Genomic DNA, 19,200 nt, shown 5'->3' on the forward strand with positions numbered 1-19,200 from the left:
ACAGCAGTGCACGAGAATAGCACTTGCCCCAGTCAGCTGCATTGAACTGACTTTTGATGCCCTGGCAGATGCCCAAGGTATGTCTTTGTCCCAGCAAATACGTCACTGTACAGTCATAACTGGTCCAATGCACGTGCTGTAGCTATGTTTGTTAGCATGCACACAGCCACTGTCTCTTCAATGCTCCTACTACCAGAGTCCCAAATCTTCCTTTTAAGAGGTAGACTATGATTATCCAAGTGTACCTACTGCAGTTTAAGATGGCACACGGGCAGAATTTAAGCAACTGCAGTCATTGATCAACCAGATTAAATGGCATCTGGACTATCAGTCAATTGATAAAATCCTGGCACTGAGATTAGCTCCAGTCTCACTCCAAGAAGGTAGGGAACAAGCCCGTTGTAGAGAGCAGGACATGACTGCGTCACAAGAGAGATGTGCTTCTCATGTCTTTCTAGTGGAGGATAAACATTTCATCCAGTCAGGTTATTTGGGAGCATTTCCCAAGCTTGAACGTTCCCTGCTCCTGAAAAGCAAGAGTAGGCACTCTAAGGTGCTGGTTTAAAATCTGCTTTCTGTGTTAGTCCTTCCCTAAAGGAGTAAGGTCAACTAATGGTATGACAGATAGCTACTAAGCATCAGTATAGCATTCACTGTGCCCTTCTGGCGAGCACAAGTTGAAATTCACTGATCTCGGAGACACGAGAACAGCCCAGCTGCAAGAACTTCTGACTTTTTGTCTTGACATCCTAAAAAAGTCTCAGTTGTAAAGCACATATCAGTGTGGGCTGGTAATTTAGTGATGTCCACACCCGAATTCTGTTTCTACAGTAAGGAGATGGAAAACAAGCCCACATGATGGGCGCTGCTGAAAAATTCAATACTGGCACCAAAGGAGTTAAACCATAAACATTCACTTTTTGTTTTTATTAAGAAAGCATGCACAAAAATAAACTAGTGAGACCACGCCCCTCTCTCCCTGACCACTGACACAAAGCACTGGGGGCCACACCATGCTGGAAGGGCCTGCAGGAACCCCTCTCCAGGCCACGCTGACATCCCTCCCCCTCCTACAGGCCAGGACCTGCTCGCCTTGCAGAGCTCCATGCCGCCCACCCCATGCCTTCCCACGCACTAACAACACACATTAATTTCAGGGCAGAGGAACGAGGCTAATTTTGCACACTGACCGGCATGTATTTACATATGCAAACGAGGCACAATTTAATATGCAAATGAGGCAAATATGCAAATGAGGAGCACTTGGATATGCAGAAGGAGTCATCTTGGTTTGTTTTTCTTGCGGTGGTGTTTGAATTCAGACTCCCACAGGGCTGGCTCTCAGCAACATCCTCTGCAAAGCAGTCACTGGCATCTGCCACAGGCCCTCACGGGTGTCTCTGGTGCCAAGTTCCACAGAAACCTATCACACGTGCTTCCAAGCTGTATCACTCCCATCCTGAGCAGCAGAGAGAACAGCTGACTATGTTGCAGTTGTCTGGGATTCCTCATTTCTCCTGGAAACACTCAATGACGAACTCCCACCCAAACACACACTTAAAAAAAGAAAAAAAAAAAAAAGAAAAAAAATGCCCCTCCCCCCCTGCAATAAGACTTCTGTCCACTTTCCTGACAAAAATCCAACTGGTTTATCCCTACAGCAAATTTAAAAAGCAATGCTAGTTCCCCACCTTCTCACAGTCAGCATGGAGGTTATGATTCCCCTGCCCTAGGTCTGCCAAGCAGCCATGATGTTTTATTTCAGCCTAGGTTCCCTTCACTGGTAAACAGGGAATACGGGCTATGGGGTGGCCTTACAAAACATTAAGGGGAAACAAGGTCTGACAGAACAGAGCCATACCAGATAAAAAGGCAACACACGACAGCTTTGGGAAGGAGGCATCTCAACATTCACTCCTGCTCCTGCACCTTTTCCACCTTCCTGATTCTGAAGTGCTGACACAACTCATTCCTCAGGATTTACAATAGATTCCACCATCTCCCCCAGCCGAACTGCAAGGGGTCTGACCCATCCCCACCCTCATCCCTTTTCCACTACACTCCCTGGATACTCGGTTTGACAACCTGCCCCACTTCACCCCCTCTCTTCTAATGTACCTTTTACAAAATGCATTTGTAAGGGCCTCCCAGTTACTTGACCAGAGTGGGTCCAGCTCCTTGACCATAAGTCCCGATTCACCTCCAGTCTGAGCACAGCTTCCTTTTCCCACCCTTCAGAAGTGGGAAGCACTGACTGTGAACTTGCACCTTTGCAGCAAGGCTCCTGTTGCTGGTACTCTCCAACCACAGGCACAGACAGTCTCCAACGAAATATGAGAGGCAGAGGGCCAAATAAAAACTGAACAAATACTAATTGGAGAAAAATTCCAGATTTGCATATGCAAGAAAGCCTCACTACATATTTTGAACAAGGACCTGAACGGGTAGGAGGTGAAATTAAAAGCTCTGGGGAATAGAATTTGCAGAATCACCTGTGACACCCCTGACCGCTCCTTTTACCTGATCGGTACGCAGGCTTCACCTGGAGACCGCAAAAGGCAGTGCAGAAAATAAGATCTGAATTCCCTCAAAACCTCTCTCACTCCTCACAGATGGCACTGCACTCTGAAACCCAACCTCTCTGCTGAAATAGCACCTCTGCTACATTCTCCTTCCTCCAAACTCAGGTCTCCCCCCCCAGCTCAGCTCAGCTCTCCCCATCTCAGGGATTACCCGCTCTTTGTACTTGGGAAATCTACTTTTCTTCCTTTTCCTTCTGGTGCGAGAAAGTTCACAGAGCTAAGATCACCCCTCCCTTTAGCCCCCTGACCTTTACAACATTTACGAAACAACATAACTACAGGATCCCAAGGTCCACTAGGCTCTCTCACTCCAGTAGCCAATACAACAGATTCACCGACCACCTTGAAGGGAAAGAGGGATTGTTAAACGCAAAATGATGGAGGCAGAAAGATGCACTCGAGGATTCAGCCTTCCAAGGTCTTTTCATGGCACCAAGGATCCATTTTCCTGCCCTCCACAGGGCACCACTCAACATGAAAGAGCCGATCTGATGCGTCCAAGGCCACCAGAGGAAGGGGAGGGCTGTGCTCAATTATTGGTAATAATAATAATAATAATAACAATAATAATAATAAACAAAAGAAGAAAAAGAAGATAAAACAGGACGCAAGGAAGGATTATCTTCGGCAGCATCTTGCGGTGGCTTCTCTGGCAGAGATAGAGAATATATATCTATATACAGGCAAGGCAGGGAGGCTGGGGAGGGTGGTGCTGGCACCATTCACCCCATGGCCCCCTCCCCTCCCACATCCTTCACAAAGGACGGGCTATCAAGTCTGTAACTCGCTAGGTGATCAAGTCCCAGTCGAAATCATCAGGGATTTCTTCATTGGCGCCTGGAGGAGGCCCCGGAGGCCGAGGGACCAGATGATGGGCTGAGCCAAAAACAACAAAAAAAAAGAAGAGAAAGGAAAGGGAATAGTTAAAATAAAAAATGTCATGCTTTTCCACAGTAGGTCCTGGGGCAAAAAGAAGGCATAAGGCCTTTGGGCCTCCTCCCTTCCAACAGTCTCAAGCAAGCGCACTGCTGACATGAATTACTCCCTGTCACACAGCACCTACTGATGTCTGTAGGTAGTCTGCTGTGAAGTTATCCACAGCATCTTCTACAGAGTTTAAGTTTGAGCCTCCTTAACTTTCCTTACAGCTGAGTGCTGATAGTGCACAAATTACTTCAACAGAATTTTCTCATGTAAAGTTGCCTTCAAGCAACCAACTGAGGGTGAGTCTGAGCTAGAAAACTATTTATGTGAAGTGAACCAAATCAGGCCACTGAAATCCTAAACCTTGCCAGAGCTATGAACAAGCCCTAAACGAAGGGTGCCTTGCAGACCAGGCTCCCTCTCTACCCTCAGTGCTCCATTTGATCAGAGGCTTTGGAAAAAACACACAACCAGCTTGGAAACCAGTTCCTTTCATGTTCATTGGTACAATATGCCCTAATGTCACCCCTTACCTGGGCGATTATATCCCGGAGAGTCCTGGGTAGAAATCTGGTACATAGGAGATGGCCCGGAGAAGAGATGGGGAGGCTGAGGCTGACCATAGGAGTTCACTGTGAAAGGAAAGGAGTGAAAAAAAAAGAACAAACAAAACCAACAAAAAACCTATTACTTTTCTGGCCAGCTGTCTTGGCTCTGACTGGGTGGCAGTTCAGCCACAGAGCAACTCACTCAGACCCACGGGATACTGAGGAGATGTTCATCTGTTGGCTCCTAATTGCAAGCTATAGCGTGGTCAAGGATCTTGTTCTTGGAACCAGCAGAAGTTTCTCTATTATTGTAAAAGAAGAAAATTTTCATCCAGAAACACCAGAAGCTGGCTCAATATCATCCTTTTAGTTCACTAGTAGATGACATACACAGTTCTATCAAGTTCATTACAACCTCTGTGCTCTCCTTAGAGCGCATCCTCCTACTCTCCTTTGTCCAGTCAGTATTTCCTCAACATGGGTTCAAGAGCTTTCTTCTTTAGAGCTTCTGCCATCTGGAAGAGCAATCTCAATACCCTGCCATTCCTTTCCGCTGGTCACCTATAAAAAACCACCCACCCCCTTCTCCTTTCATAAGTTCACTTTTTAACTGTATCTACCTGGAGAGGCTGCCTCACATAACAACGGTCTCTTGGCCACAGATATAAGATATCCTAATTCTTTAAAGCCAGAGGAAGCTGATTTGCAACAAGCAGCAATGACAGCCTAGCCCTAAGTTGCTTGGCTCTATGTTGCCTGGCAAGGCAACAAGTGCTTTACAACATTCATGGAACTGGGCCTTCATATATGCGTCATTTCAGCCTCCCCCCTAATTACCTTGGTTCATGGATTGCTCCTGTTTGCCACTGTTAAGGGCACAAGAATCAGAGATTCGGGGGGGCTGCTGCGGACCAACCAGATGAGGAAGCTGACCAGTCTGAGTAAGGAAATGATTAAGGGAGTCACAGAGGTTGGCAATATGGTGTTGATCCAGCGTCCAGTTTTTCCGCTCAGCCTGGCGCAGACTCTCCATCAGCTCTGTAGGGGACAAAATACAATTGTCAAAGACAGCACTCACACTGTGGCCTTTCCTGCCAAGGGGTTCTGTTTTCTACCCTGAAATCCTACCTTCTCCCCACAAACTCAACTTCATTGCTTTGAATCTGTCACCACACTCCTGGAGAGCTCCATCATCTAGGATACTGTCTCACTGACTCAGGTAGCCAAGGGAAGAGGAGGAGGGAAAAATCTCAGTTACCTTTCTGACACACTTTTATGAATTAATTCCCCCTGCCTTGAATTCCTGCCAGTGTTCAAGCACTTCAGGTTCTTTAGCAGAACCCATGAAGAAGGATACCTCATTTTGCAAACACAGCTGAGTCACAGAGAAACCCACAGATTTTATGGGGTTACACTGAAAAAAAATCCCGGAAGAGCACTCGCATTTCTCAACTGCAGCCCTACTCACTGAGTCACCAGGCCAACAGTCACCTGAGAATTGGGAGTGCTCAATGCTAGACCAGTTCAGCCGGTTGACCATCTTGAAGCTTTCCTTCAGGGAATCAATGTTGGAGCACCAATCAGGGGGAAATGCTGGAATGAAATGGGGAAAATATTATTCCAATACAGACTGCACATTCATAGAACCATAGAATCACAGAATCACCAGGTTGGAAAAGACCCATTGGATTATTGAGTCCAACCATTCCTATCAAACGCTAAACCATGCCCCTTAGCACCTCATCCACCCATCCCTTAAACACCTCCAGGGACGGTGACTCAACTACCTCCCTGGGCAGCCCAGTGACCCTTTCCGTGAAAAGTTTTTTCCTAATGTCCAGCCTGAATCTCCCTTGGCGGAGCTTGAGGCCATTCCCTCTCGTTCTGTCCCCTGCCATTTGGGAGAAGAGGCCAGCACCCTCCTCTCCACAACTTCCTTTTAGGCAGTTGTAGAGAGCAATGAGGTCTCCCCTCGGCCTCCTCTTCTCAAGGCTGAACCACCCCAGCTCCCTCGGCCATTCCTCGTAAGGCCTGTTCTCCAGCCCCTTCACCAGCTTTGTTGCTCTTCTCTGGACACTCTCCAGAACCTCAACATCCTGGGCACACTGCTGGCTCATGTTCAGTTGGCTGACAACCAACACCCCCAGGTCTTCCTCCTCCAGGCAGCTTTCTAGCCAGACTCGGCACTTGGCCTTGTTAAACCTCATGCCATTGGTCTCAGCCCAGCGGTCCAGCCTGTTCAGATCCCTTTGCAGAGACTCCCTACCCTCCAGCAGATCCACACTTCCACCCAGCTTAGTGCCATCCACAAACTTGCTAAGGGTGCACTCAATGCCCTCATCCAGGTCATTGATAAAGATGTTGAACAGGGCTGGACCCAGCACTGAGCCCTGGGGAAACCCACTTGTAACTGGCCTCCAGCTGGAGTTAATTCCATTTACCACCACTCTCTGGGCCCGGCCAGCCAACCAGTTTTCCACCCAGGAGAGTGTGCACCTGTCCAGGCCAGAGGCTGACAGTTTCCTAAACAGAATGCTGTGAGAAACTGTGTCAAAGGCTTTACTGAAGTCCAGGAAGACTACATCCACAGCCTTTCCCTCATCTAGTAGTTGAGTCACTTTATCATAGAAGGTGATCAGGTTTGTTTGGCAAGACCTGCCTTTTGTGAACCCATGTTGACTGGGCCTGATCACCTGGTTCTCTTGCATGTGCTTCATGATAGCACTCAAGATCACCTGCTCCCTTACTTTCCCTGGCACTGAGGTCAGACTGACAGGCCTGTAGTTCCCTGGGTCCTCCCTGCGACCCTTCTTGCAGATGGGCACAACATCAGCCAGCCTCCAGTCCAGTAGAACTTCCCCAGTCTTCCAGGACTGTTGGAAGATGATGGAAAGGGGTTTGGCAAGCACATCCGCCAGCTCCTTTAATACCACTGAGTGGATCCCATCTGGCCTCATAGACTTGTGGATGTCTAGTAGGGCTAGCAAGGCTCTGACCACCTCCTCTTGGATCATGGGAGCCTGCTTCTCTAACTCCTGGGTTTGTACACAGATGGAACGACTTTCTTTACAATTTAAGACTGAGGCAAAGAAGGCATTAAGTACCTCAGCCTTTTCCTCATCCCCTGTCACTGTTGTTCCTTCTGCATCCAGTAGGGACTGTATATTCTCCCTAGTCCTCCTTTTATTGTTAATATATTTATAGAAAGATTTTTTATTATCTTCCACAGACTTAGCCAATCTAATTTCTAATTGGGCCTTGGCCCTCCTGATTTTCATCCTGCATGATCTCACTTCCCTCCTGTATTCCACCCAAGACGCCTGTCCCTTCTTCCAAAGCTCATAGACATTCCTCTTCTTTTTGATATCTCTCAAGATCTCCCTGCTCAACTAAGCTGTTTTTTACCCCTGCTGGCTCTTCTTCCGGAACATGGGGATGGCTTTCTCCTGAGCTGATAGGATTTCCTTTTTGAAGAGCTCCCAGCCCTCATGGGCTCCCTCGCCCTTAAGTACTGTTTCCCATGAGACTTTGCCAACCAGCCTTCTGAAGAGTTCAAAGTCTGCCCTCTGGAAGTTTAACGCAACTGTCCTGCTAACCACCCTCTTCACCTCACCTAGAACTGAAAACCCTATCATCTCGTGATTGCTTTGTCCCAGGTTGTCTCCTACCGCCACATCCCCCACAAGGCCTTCTCTGTTCACAAACAGCAGGTCCAGGAGGGCACCTTCCCTTTTCGGTTCGCACACCAGTTGTACAAGGAAGTTTTCTTCCACACGCTCCAGGAACTTCCTGGAATGCTTCCTTTCTGCTGTATTGTACTTCCAGCAGACATCTGGAAGACTGAAATCTCCCACGAGAACAAGAGGCATAGATCTAGAGACTATCCCCAGCTGTTTATAGAAGAGCTCATCAGCTGCTTCTTCTTGGCTGGGTGGTCTGTAACAGACTCTCATCACAAAATCTGCCTTCTTTGGGGCTCCTCTGATTTTAACCCACAGGCACTCGATCCCATCATCACCATAATCAAGCTCAACGGTATCAAAGTTCGCTCTTACAAAGAGGGCTACCCCACCTCCTCTCATACCCTTCCTGTCCCGCCTGAAGAGTTTGTACCCCACCATAGCTGCACTCCAGTTATACGAGTCGCCCCACCATGTTTCTGTGATGGCAACATCATAGCCTCCTTGCTCTACAACAGCTTCCAGTTCTTCCTTCTTATTCCCCACGCCATGTGCATTGGTGTAAATGCACTTCAGCTGGGCTGGCAAACCTTCAGCCCTCACAGAGGGACTAAAGTTTATTCCCAATTGACTGGTTGTTGGAATAGCTAACGCCAGAGTGCCAGTTTCCTCCTTACCGTCATCAGGTGTAATCGCCCCCACTTCTTCTGTGGTGATGTACTGGTGGTCCTCACCAGCACACCATCTCTGAGACATTGGTGTTCCCTCCACCCCTTAATATAAAATTAGCCTGTCTTCAACGATCCTGATACTACAGTAGCTACAAATCTTTCTCTCTTGGAAGACCAGGGATGGCATCTCCTTTCTCCATTTAGCCCCTGACTTTTTCTGCATCCCAAACCCAGTGTGGATATATTGTCCTTTCCTTCATTAAGGAAGCTATTTCCCTCTTAGATCTCAATCATAACTTGCTTTCACTCTTACCACACGCTAGGTGCTAGGTAGGTGCTACTTAGGAAAAGCTTGCTTATGGAATTTCTGTCTTGGGGCTCCTCACTAATCCCTTTACCCCAGCTGATCTTTCCATCGCCTCCAACTCACCAAAGCCAGCACTGTTGATTGAAGCCTGTGACTGCTGCTGCTGCTGGTGCTGATGTGGCTGCTGCTGTGGGTGGGAGTGCGGGTGATGTTGTTGATGCTGGTGGTAGCCTCCATGCTGCATTGGGGGTGGATGCATGGACATCACAGGTGGAGGGCCATAACCTTCACCACCCTGCTGCTTTCCACCTTGGGATGGGCAACCCTCTGGGGTCGGAGTGTGGAGTGCAGGAGCAGCACCCACTGATGAGGGGCCTTGCTGCTGCTGCTGTTGGTACATGTAGTAGTTGTGGTTGGAGGGCTGCATGTCACCAAGGAGAGAAGAGAAACCTGCCAAGCAAAAGAAAGAGGAAAGAGCTTTAAGAGCTGTCTGAATCAGACCTGATGTTTAGTTGGTGCTGCACACCTGCTCCATCTCTAATTTCATGCTGCTCATCCTGCTATTTATGAAGCTTTTGGAGTGCCCTCTACAGGCTGCCAGCAACTATCACCTGCACAAGTTAGGCCCTCAAAGTGCTCCAGATTCTGTTCAAAGGGCTACAACTAAACCTCAGCAAGATTCAAACCTCTAGCACAGAGTTAGGCACTTAAATTCTTCCCTGGATTTTTCCTGTATTTACCATAGTAACCCATGTTGTCCTGAGATTTCATGCACCTGTTGTTTTCCTAGAAATGACCATTAAGTAAACTTAAACAGCAAACCATCTAGAAAACAGATAAGTGTGACTTGCTATTTCCAAACAGTTGCAGTTCCTGAATTACAAGCAGCTTGTTCAGAAACCTTCACAATTTTTCTCACACAGATCATTAGAGGTCACACATTCTACTGCTTCTGTACAGAGAGCCCATTGCATGCATTATGACTCCTTTATTACTTTAATTCCTCCTGACTCATTGGGAGTGTCATTTCTATCTTCTTGTATTTCAGGCATCCCCCACATCCAAGGGCATCAGGTGTTCTCCATTCTTGCCCACATTAGGAGCTCAGCATCTCTCTTCTGTCTGCTTCCCTGCTTCATTTTTCCCCTACGTTAAGGAACCTCTGGGAAAAATCATAGTGAAGGGCATTTGAACACCCTTTTTGTTACTTCGAGTGCCCTTACTCGACCACTCACAAGCCTCAAGTTTTTCACTAGATCCAAAATCAACTCTTAGACCATCCTACTACTGCAATGGGCCAAAACAATGAATACTGCCATCCTGACTCAAAAGTTGCCCACAAAATTTCTTAAAAAATTGCAGCTTTTCCTAGACTACCCTCCAGCTGAAGACTTGGGTGGAGGGGAAAACCAGACTGCTGTTAACAGCAGAGGCACAGCCTCAGTCAAGGTGGTTCTCTGCATTTTTTGTATCTTGCTTATTCTACAGCATCTCACACAACAGGCTCCTTCTAAGAATCTCAAGTGCCAGCATGATAAAAGCATGATAAAAGTAATAAATTTTTATTTCTCTGAAGCTACAAGTTCAGGAGACTTCTCCTAGAGAAGCAAACTTTGCCTGTACTGTATGCTGGCCAATAGCATAGGTGAGAGGCTCATCTAGTAGTATATTCCTTTCTACACCAGACTAATATTTAGAAGAGTGTTTAAAAGTGGAAAAACAACCGGAGGTATTTCTGAGGTGTTATCTGTGGACACTCCCTACAGCGATTCTGCCCTCTGGTGGCTGCTTCCTCAATCCCAGAAATGGAAGCTACGAATGGAGTTACAAGGGCTTTCTTCCATGCTCTCAATCCAAAAAGTGCAATTCTTCTAGGCATTGTACAATCCCTGGTTCTAACAAGTCTGAGAAAACACGACTTTCCACTCTCCTTTCAGAGAAACTCCATTGCCTACATGCAACAATCCCCTTCCTCTCACAGTTTCTAGCCTCACAGACTGTGACTACTTCTGCAATGTGCTTTTATTCAGGACTCCCTCTCCCTAAACTTCTACCATTTTAGTACTTGCTTTTGTATTAACACAAGGTATTTTTTTAAATCATTATCTACTTTATCTGCAGAGAACTGCAGAGAGCAATAGATAAGAAATCTGCATGTTATTTATCTGTTCCTAGCAGAACTAATTACAGCATGCTGAAGAAGTAAAGTCTGTTTGTACAGGCACCTAAATGGGGAAAGATCTGAGAGATACCAGGGATAGATCAGTGGACAAGACTGTGTGGGCAGATACCTGCCCACCCCACATGACACATGAGGTTACTCACCATGCTGAGAGGAAGATGATTTCTCCAGCATGGATTTGTAGAGATTTCGGAAGGACCAGCTAAGATCTTGGAAGTTGATCTCGGAGTAGGAGAACTTGAAGTCATGGTTGGCACTGTACAGTGGGGGTGGCACATCAGCCCCTTCACGGCCCTGCCCTCCGGCTACAGTAGAGGCAACATCCACAGGCCCTGCACCCTGCTGATGAACACAGAAGTAAGGTCTTTAGAGTTTTCACGAGGCTTTCTAACTTAAGACAGGGATCCAGAGACAAAATACAGATAGAACATATCCCATTTCACTTAGCTCATCTCCCAAAAAATCTTTCCAAACACCATTTTCCTTAAGGAAAACCAACCACCACCCTCCCTCTGCAGCACACTGCATCCAGGCTATTCTTCAGCTATCCAACGCCATTACACCTTTATCCTTATCCCCATCCATCCCTTTGTTAAAATTCACTTCGTCCTTATTTTCCGTCTGTGCAATTTCAGCTTCTTCCATTCTTTATTTTTGCCTCTACGTTAGCATTTGCATGATTCCCTCTCTCCTCTTCACTTCGCTTTTCCATTCACACACTCCTCTGTCTCTGCTTTTCCCCTTTCCCTCCCCTCTCTGTGATGAGGCTTCTATCCTTTTCCCTGTTGCTTACCTGACTGTAGTTCGCAATGGGGGTGGTGCTCTGGAGTGACAGCTGAGGGGTGGCCTCAGGTGGCAAAGAGGCTTCTGTGCTGACTGGAACAGCCCCTCGGGGGCTTTTACTTGCCTCTTGCTCTGGGGAGTCTTGTGGTATCTGTGGATGGGGAAAACAGAGAAAAGGAAAGGAGCAGAAATCAAGAACAGATGCAGAAGTGAAACTGCAGATGGGAAGCCAGCTCCCCTGCTGTAGAACTTCATGGCTTAGAAAAGATGAGGACTGGGCCCTAGTCACTAGAGAGTCAGGATAAAGGACTTTAAACAAGATGAACTTTGCCACTGAACTGCAGCAACGAGACTGAATCAGCAAGACATACATGCTAGTTCTTTCAGTCCTAGCCTTTGTCTCCCCACCTGTATACCCTGCCCCAAAAATGATACCATGGAATGGTGCTGGAAGAACTCCTTGGAACAAGAAGGGAATTCTCCCTCCTGCTCCATGCTGTCTGTAAAGAATAACACTCACATCATCATCTGGAGGATGCCGCCTCTTGCGTGATATATCTGGACACGTATCTATTGTCCAATAAGAGCCCTGGAAAGAAGACCCATTGGTGAATGCATGATTAAATCAGAGAGCTTCCTGAAGCAAGGGGTTACTGACTTAAGGAATGCAGCACCAACTAAACATCAGGATCACAAGGACCACCCTCCAGAACATCAGAAAACCAGGACCTGATTGCTGGAGATTCCTCTCTTGCATTGGGTATTATTGAACAATGAGGTACAATGCTACTGGTGGAAGGCAGAATGCTCCACATTTCCATCACTCTGAGCCAGGACACCAAGAAGAGCAAAGGATATTTTGATCCAAGCTAGGCCGACACTTTCGGTCCTGCACACCACCCCCTTCAATACCTTCCTCGTGGATTTGTTATTGACTGATGAGAACCAACACAAGGTTCAGACTGGGCAGAGACACCTAGAAGAATTGCTCTTATTCCACACTTGTGAGACTTCCCTTTGAGTACTGTGCCCATTTAGGGGGTTCCCAGTGCAAGACAAACACTGACATGCTATAATAGAATGCATCCAAAGAAGCGCCACCATGACGGTTAAGAACAAAACACACGATGTGTGCAGTTCACACAGAGCGACCTGTTTTGCCTGGACAAGAGAAGGCTAAGAGGATCTAACCAACTGTCTTCAACTGTGTAAGGAGATTATACAGAAGACAGAATCAAACTCTTCTCAAAAATGCACAGCACAAGAATAACAGGCCACAAACACAAGTTACTGCAAGGGAAATTACAATCAGATATGAAGAAAAATTTCTTCACAACGATGGTGGTGCAGTGCTGGAACAAATGCCCAGTTGTGGTATCGCCATCCTCGGAGATACTCAAAACACAACGAAGACCTCAACAACCCAATCCAACTGTCCCTGTCTGGGAGTGGAGTGGGGGTGCATATTGTCCTTCAGAGGTCCCTTTCAACATAAAATAGTCTATAATCAAGTCTGCTGTTTTCTGAATCAATATAAACAGAACTCTAGCACACGATTTAGCTCCTTTTAACCTCAAACTAAAATACAAATAATCAGTGACAAGCACAGGACAGGTTTTTCATTATAAACCCAGCCTAACTTGCTAACAAACACATGCACTGAAGTCAGTTAGGACTTTCTGGAATAAACCACATAAATAATGGTATTTTTGAGTAGTAACCTTCAAAGATATGTCACTTCCATTTATAGATGCCAACTGAGCACCACTTAGATCTTTTTAACTATAACCTGAAATAAAAGGCCTGTGCAAGTGGCTCTTTCTGGCAATTTCAGGATAGGGAGAGTAGACATAGCTTCTTGTCCCCACCATATTCTTCTACTTGTTTGTTTGTCAACAGTAATAATATCTGCATGTCAAGATGCCAAGTCTTGGTTTTGCTAGCATTCTCCCTTTACAATCTATATACACTAATAGAGCTTTATTAGCCTTTATATAGCCAACAAATTCCTCAATTCTTGAGTTTTACTTCTAACAGACTTCTACAGATTTGAACTGTTTGATGGTAAAAGTTTTTTTCCTAACACCAAATGTTTTGCAGGCTACACAGCTAGTAGTTCATTTCCATTGGTCGTGCCTTCACAAAATCCATGATGTCACATCATAGCCCTGCCGTTCACCAGCAGCCACTATGATCTTTCATAAGAGAGCAGGCTGGACTAGACCCACATTTTACACATAAAAATCAAGAAGAAAAAGAAATGAAACCCATAAAGCACATTCCACCTATTTTTTTCCTTCTTCCAATATATTTAAAGTCAACTGAACATCACAGGTAAGAAAAATAATTGCTAAAATCATTAAGGCCCCTTTGCAAGTTCCCTTTAATTGAATGCTTCTGTAGCCAAAGCCCTGCAGTAAATCTTACTACTGCTTCCATTTCTGCCTACGCTTTAAGTTTCAAATTCCAACTATGAGTTACAAAGGGCAACCCTGGCTTATTCCCTGCAGTTTTAAATTGCTTGCCCAGGAGCATGCAGATTTCTTACCTTCCCAGGATCATCTCTTGGTCGAGGCACCTTCCGAAAACATTTATTCAGAGAGAGGTTATGACGAATAGAGTTCTGATGAGAGATTGAGAGATACAGGTAAGTGCTATAACATAAATGTACAGCATCTGAGTATGCCTGGGAGCAGGCAGAGAAAACAAAAGGATGGTGCATACTCAAAAGCCAAAGCTCACTACATACACCTGCAACAAAACGGAACAGTAGCTATGGATAGGACAGGAATGGATCAAGATGAATAATATGCAGCTGAACCACCAATACATCTACAGAAGGCACAATGAAAGTAGTATCAATGCGATACAGAGGCTGGCAGTGATGTCTGGTTTGTGAGGGGGTTTTGTCTTGGTTTTCAGTGGAGGATTTTGTTGCAGGCTTCTCCTTAAGAAGCCACCACATGCAAACAAAAAAAAACCTCTCAAGAGAAAATTTGACTTCTGGCTCTGCATTCTCTCCAGAAAATTTCTCTTTCAACTTGGTTTCACATCTGTGTTTTTATTTTGCTCAGCGAGAATATTTTGCACAGAATTAAGAAAATGAGTCTTGTAATCAGACAGAAAGGGTACTTGTTTAATGCAAGTCCTCACCTTCCAACCAATACCAGCATTTTTGTAGTAGGGAAAGTTGTCACAAATCCAACGGTAGATCTCACTGAGCGTCATTTTCTTGGCAGGTGATGAGTTGATGGCATATGTGATCAAAGTGGCATAGCTGTAACGCGGTTTCCCATCTTGGTGTACTGCAGCTTCATCCTTACTCAGGGTAGCATTGGGATCTGTCGGTGAGCCTGGGGGACACTTTCGGGCAGTCCCTGGAGGTCCTGCTTGTGAGGAACCCCCTAATTTTTCAATAGTAGCCCTTAAAGTAAGCTGCGGGAGCCAGTCTATGGAAGTGAGGCTGCTTTCCAAGTCAGAGGCCATGATGCTGTAAGTAGGAGTATCTGTGAAGAGAAGGGAGCAGAAAGGGAATTCCTGAGATATAAACAAGGTGAACCCTTGGAACAGAAATATCAACTTGCATTCCTCCTTTGCTTCTACCCCTATCACAAACACCTTTGTGAAGAATATCCTACTTCATATTACCCTATTCACAGCCAGAGTAATCCAAAAAAGGCCTAATGACCGTTTCTCTGGGAGGACGATTCTTGCTGATAGTAGCTGGGACAGTGCTGATAATAATATCACTAGGACATTCTTACTCAGAGCATCCCAACTGCACCTAGGGGAAGAATTAAGATCTATTCAAAGGAAGTGAAGCCTTTTCAGCAGCTGTATCATATTCACTCTGTTGCTACAAAAGCAACATAAACTTGGAACACTTCACCAAGATTACCTGAAATCCAGCAGATTTGCTGTGCCAGGTAAGAGAGAAATCATAGCTAAAAGGCAATGCTCCTTCATGCCTCATACAAACTGCATTTTAATTAGATTATCTGGAAAAGTCAGGACCATGACTATCCTAATTTGGGGGGAAATTAATTTCTCTCTAAGGCATAGCCCCTCTTTTTGCATCAGGTGACATTATAATGAATCCTATTCCTTAGAGGTAGGATTACATATCTCATTTAAAACACTAAGATCACGCATAATGCTATATATAGATAATTACATCTACCATGTCGAGGTGGAACAGACTATATTAAGCTCATAACAGCTAAAGCTTTGCCTATCATAACACATTTTTCCTAAATATATACATAATTTCATTGAATTAAATCAAATCATGTTTAATTCACAATACAATAGGCAAGTGTTCCCCCAAAAAGAGATACATGTAAAACTTGCTCAAGGTCACACAACAGATTTGCCACAGGGTGGAAACAGACTCAGGATCCTTCGTCTCATAAATATATGAGGGAAAATTATATATTTCCCCCTATAAAAATAAAAAACTCCAGTCCAACATGGCTAGCATTTATACCCAGGGCTTTCTACTTTACAACTATTTCATATGAAGAAAATATTTAGTAGCATGAACTTGTATACTTAGCACACAAATTTGTCTGCTGTCTTTTGTAGTAGTCAAGGCAGCAGAAAGATCACCATCAACTCACAGTTGGCTGCATCACTATACTAGCAGCAGTCCCTTGAAGTCTGGACCGAGGTAGCTAAGTTTCCATGGCCACAATCTGCACTGTTCTGCATTTATTGTTTGCATAAAGAGAATTATGTCTTGAAGGGCTGCAAGTTTCGCACCTTTGATTTTAGAAATTAATCATTTTAGAGGATTAGATACTACCTTTGAGCATGACAGTGCATAGAAAAGGCAAATACACAAACACACATGCGCATATTTATGTGCACGTTCATGTACCAGAATAAATGCATACATGTAAGAGAACAGACGACATGAACACACTCTGCTTAGGAAAGATTCATCAGCAGTAACCTCCCACCAAGTGCATCACTCAGATGAGTGGATCAGATGAGACAGGGAGACACCCATCTGTATGAATACCAATTAGATACTCATTCTAAAAATAGGTATCTGACAATAACACCGGGTGGATGCATAGATCCAGAGACAGATGCACCCAGCATTCTGACACAGAAGCTCCTTCTTCTTCCCCCACAACCATATGCATTCTATTATACCTTGTATTTCTGCACCAAAGTGCTCTCACAGCACAAAAGCACTTCAGAGTCTGCACTCCAACATGTTTGTCTGCACTAAACCTTTCATTTTCATGCATGTGCTCATTGCACCTCTTAGGGCTCAAACACCTACACAGTATCCCAATGAAATCCATCCCTCAACCACCACAGACCTTAGGCTCAGAAAACACCTCCTAACTGCACAGCTGAAGGTATCATATCCATATGCACTCATAGACTGAAAAGTAAAATTGCAGTACTACAGCATCTGTAGTGAGTGGAAACATTTTTCTGTCTGTGGAGGAAAGGAAAAGCCCAACTGCTACTAACTTATCTCTCTAATCATCTGCCACACTATAACATACTTTCTACCCAGCTAACTAGCTCATTTGAGCTGCAAAAGGCTTTCCGTTATCCACCCTCCTCCAGTTGTCATTTACTGAATATATGAATATAGCTCTTTTTGGTTGAACTGATGCAACCTCAACCATTTTCAAATAAAATAAATGAAAAAAATAGCAGCACTGTTCCTCTCTGAATTACACAAAGGTAAAACAAGAATGTATTTTTATCCAGTGGGGATAGACAGAATGCTGATGTATCCATGTAAATGAAACACAGCTACATTTGCCTGGTAACTTCACAGGTACAGTCCCCACTAAAGGCAGCATTCAACCTGGGAGAAAACAAACATGAACTAAATAAAAGATGAATGCTTAATTTTCTAAGTGTGACTCATGTAAATTCGAATTTCCACAGTGCAAACAGAGAACAAATTACTGCTGCTTATCATATGCACGTTAAACCATTAAGAAACATCAGTTGTGCTAACAATACAAATCCAAAGTAAAACAAATACAAATTTCCCAGCTATTCCCCTTCCTCTCCTTTTTTTTTTTTTAAGACTAGTACAAGAAAATTAGGTCATCAAAGCCTATGGCAGACTAATACGCCAATCTAAAAACACCAGAAATCAAGAAGCAGAAGAAGATACTGCAGTTTTCACTGAGCTTTACATTGGCTTAGGTTACATCACAGCATAACATTTGGGATGATTTGCTATGCAGTAAAATGTAAGGTTGATATGAAACATGTCAATTGTCAAATACACACGCTTTTGTGCGTTTGTGTAGAATACACTTGTCAGGAAGAAAAACAAGGTTAGAACTGGGTCACATTACACCCACGCTAAGATCTGAATATTTTCATTCCTTAGTTTATAAAAAATCTTTGACAAGAAAACAAAACCCCAAAATCTTAAATAAAAAAATCCATGTATACATACACACTAATCATCCTGTACCGAAACAACTACTTTTCAGTAAATACAGCAGGTCTTTAAGAACATACCCACTTGACAGTAACTTAGGACAGAAAGTGAAGACTGAGACAAAACCAATCACATGGGAAATTTCAAAGCAGTGAAATAATAGTTTTCCCCAAATTTAAACTTGATCATGTTACTAGATTTATATGCCTGTATCCTGGCAATATGGGATCTCTAATGATCAGAAATAGTCAAGCCTTAGGTAAGGTGGCAATTCCACAACATCTGTCAGTGCAAAAATACTTTGGTGTAATTGCCTACAAAATTATTTGATAGACTAGTTACTCTAACAGTAATACTTGCTATAATTTGTGCTGCATCTCCCATTCACCGGATCCAAACAGTATACCAGCCTGACGCTTCTTAATGGTACAATAAAACCAAACTGCAGGCAATCAGAGCAGCTGATGATTCTTCCAACTTTCCCTTCCCAGTTTATTGCCTGGCAAATCATCTTTCAAACTCTTCTCTGATGATCCCACTCAAACAAAGGCAAAAAAGCAAAAAAACCTGACTAATGACTAACAAACACACTGAACTGAAATCAAGGGTGTTAAAAAAAATCCTACAGCATTAGCAAGCCAGATTTAACTTAAGAGAAGCAAAAAATGTTGAAGAACAGAATTCATAATCTCCCACTTTACATGGTAAATGGTACCTCTTTATCTGTTTAGCTCACTTTAAAAACTAATGGTAAGTTAGCTAAGTCATAATCATCATCTACAGTTGGAAATTGACAGTAGAGTCTTCATTTCTCAAGTACTAACTAGTTCCAGTACAACCCCAAGTCAAGACACATCAGAGAGATGCAAAAATGACAGCCAAGCACAGATCAAGAAGCACAATTCAACATATAAGAATGTGTCTGATTCATAATGGAAAATGTAATTTGTTAAAGAAAATCCTAGCTGTAAAAACTTATTAATAGCCACTAATTCATTTGGGACTAGTGATATTTCACTACAGCTTTCCAGAAAGCCTACTGCCTTACTTCAAATATTTGCAACTAGCAAATTGAACATCAGGCTAGAAATGC

General features: G+C 44.3%; 2 protein-coding genes across 4 annotated transcripts in view; both read right to left on the reverse strand.

The window, feature by feature from the left end:
• LOC138724795 (C-type lectin domain family 4 member A-like) overlaps nucleotides 1-19,200 on the reverse strand; it is a 143,487-nt gene that overhangs the window by 39,474 nt on the left and 84,813 nt on the right. The gene's annotated exons all lie outside the window — the stretch shown is intronic.
• The window catches only part of FOXJ2 (forkhead box J2), a 29,206-nt gene continuing 10,904 nt past the window's right edge, over nucleotides 899-19,200 (reverse strand). For 2 of the 3 annotated variants that reach the window (XM_069864150.1, XM_069864155.1), the window contains 10 exons: nucleotides 14,831-15,183; nucleotides 14,226-14,300; nucleotides 12,198-12,266; nucleotides 11,688-11,828; nucleotides 11,038-11,236; nucleotides 8,836-9,162; nucleotides 5,546-5,647; nucleotides 4,892-5,092; nucleotides 4,040-4,138; nucleotides 899-3,458 (listed from right to left, as the gene is read on the reverse strand). In XM_069864150.1, the coding sequence (XP_069720251.1) occupies nucleotides 3,370-3,458; nucleotides 4,040-4,138; nucleotides 4,892-5,092; nucleotides 5,546-5,647; nucleotides 8,836-9,162; nucleotides 11,038-11,236; nucleotides 11,688-11,828; nucleotides 12,198-12,266; nucleotides 14,226-14,300; nucleotides 14,831-15,163 (1,635 nt within the window). In that variant the 5' untranslated portion in view covers nucleotides 15,164-15,183 and the 3' untranslated portion in view covers nucleotides 899-3,369. Of the gene's footprint in view, nucleotides 3,459-4,039; nucleotides 4,139-4,891; nucleotides 5,093-5,545; nucleotides 5,648-8,835; nucleotides 9,163-11,037; nucleotides 11,237-11,687; nucleotides 11,829-12,197; nucleotides 12,267-14,225; nucleotides 14,301-14,830; nucleotides 15,184-19,200 lie in introns of those variants that run through there. The other variant, XM_069864141.1, reaches the window with a different exon arrangement.

Source organism: Phaenicophaeus curvirostris, chromosome 1, assembly GCF_032191515.1.
Source record: "Phaenicophaeus curvirostris isolate KB17595 chromosome 1, BPBGC_Pcur_1.0, whole genome shotgun sequence".
Lineage (NCBI taxonomy): Eukaryota > Metazoa > Chordata > Aves > Cuculiformes > Cuculidae > Phaenicophaeus > Phaenicophaeus curvirostris.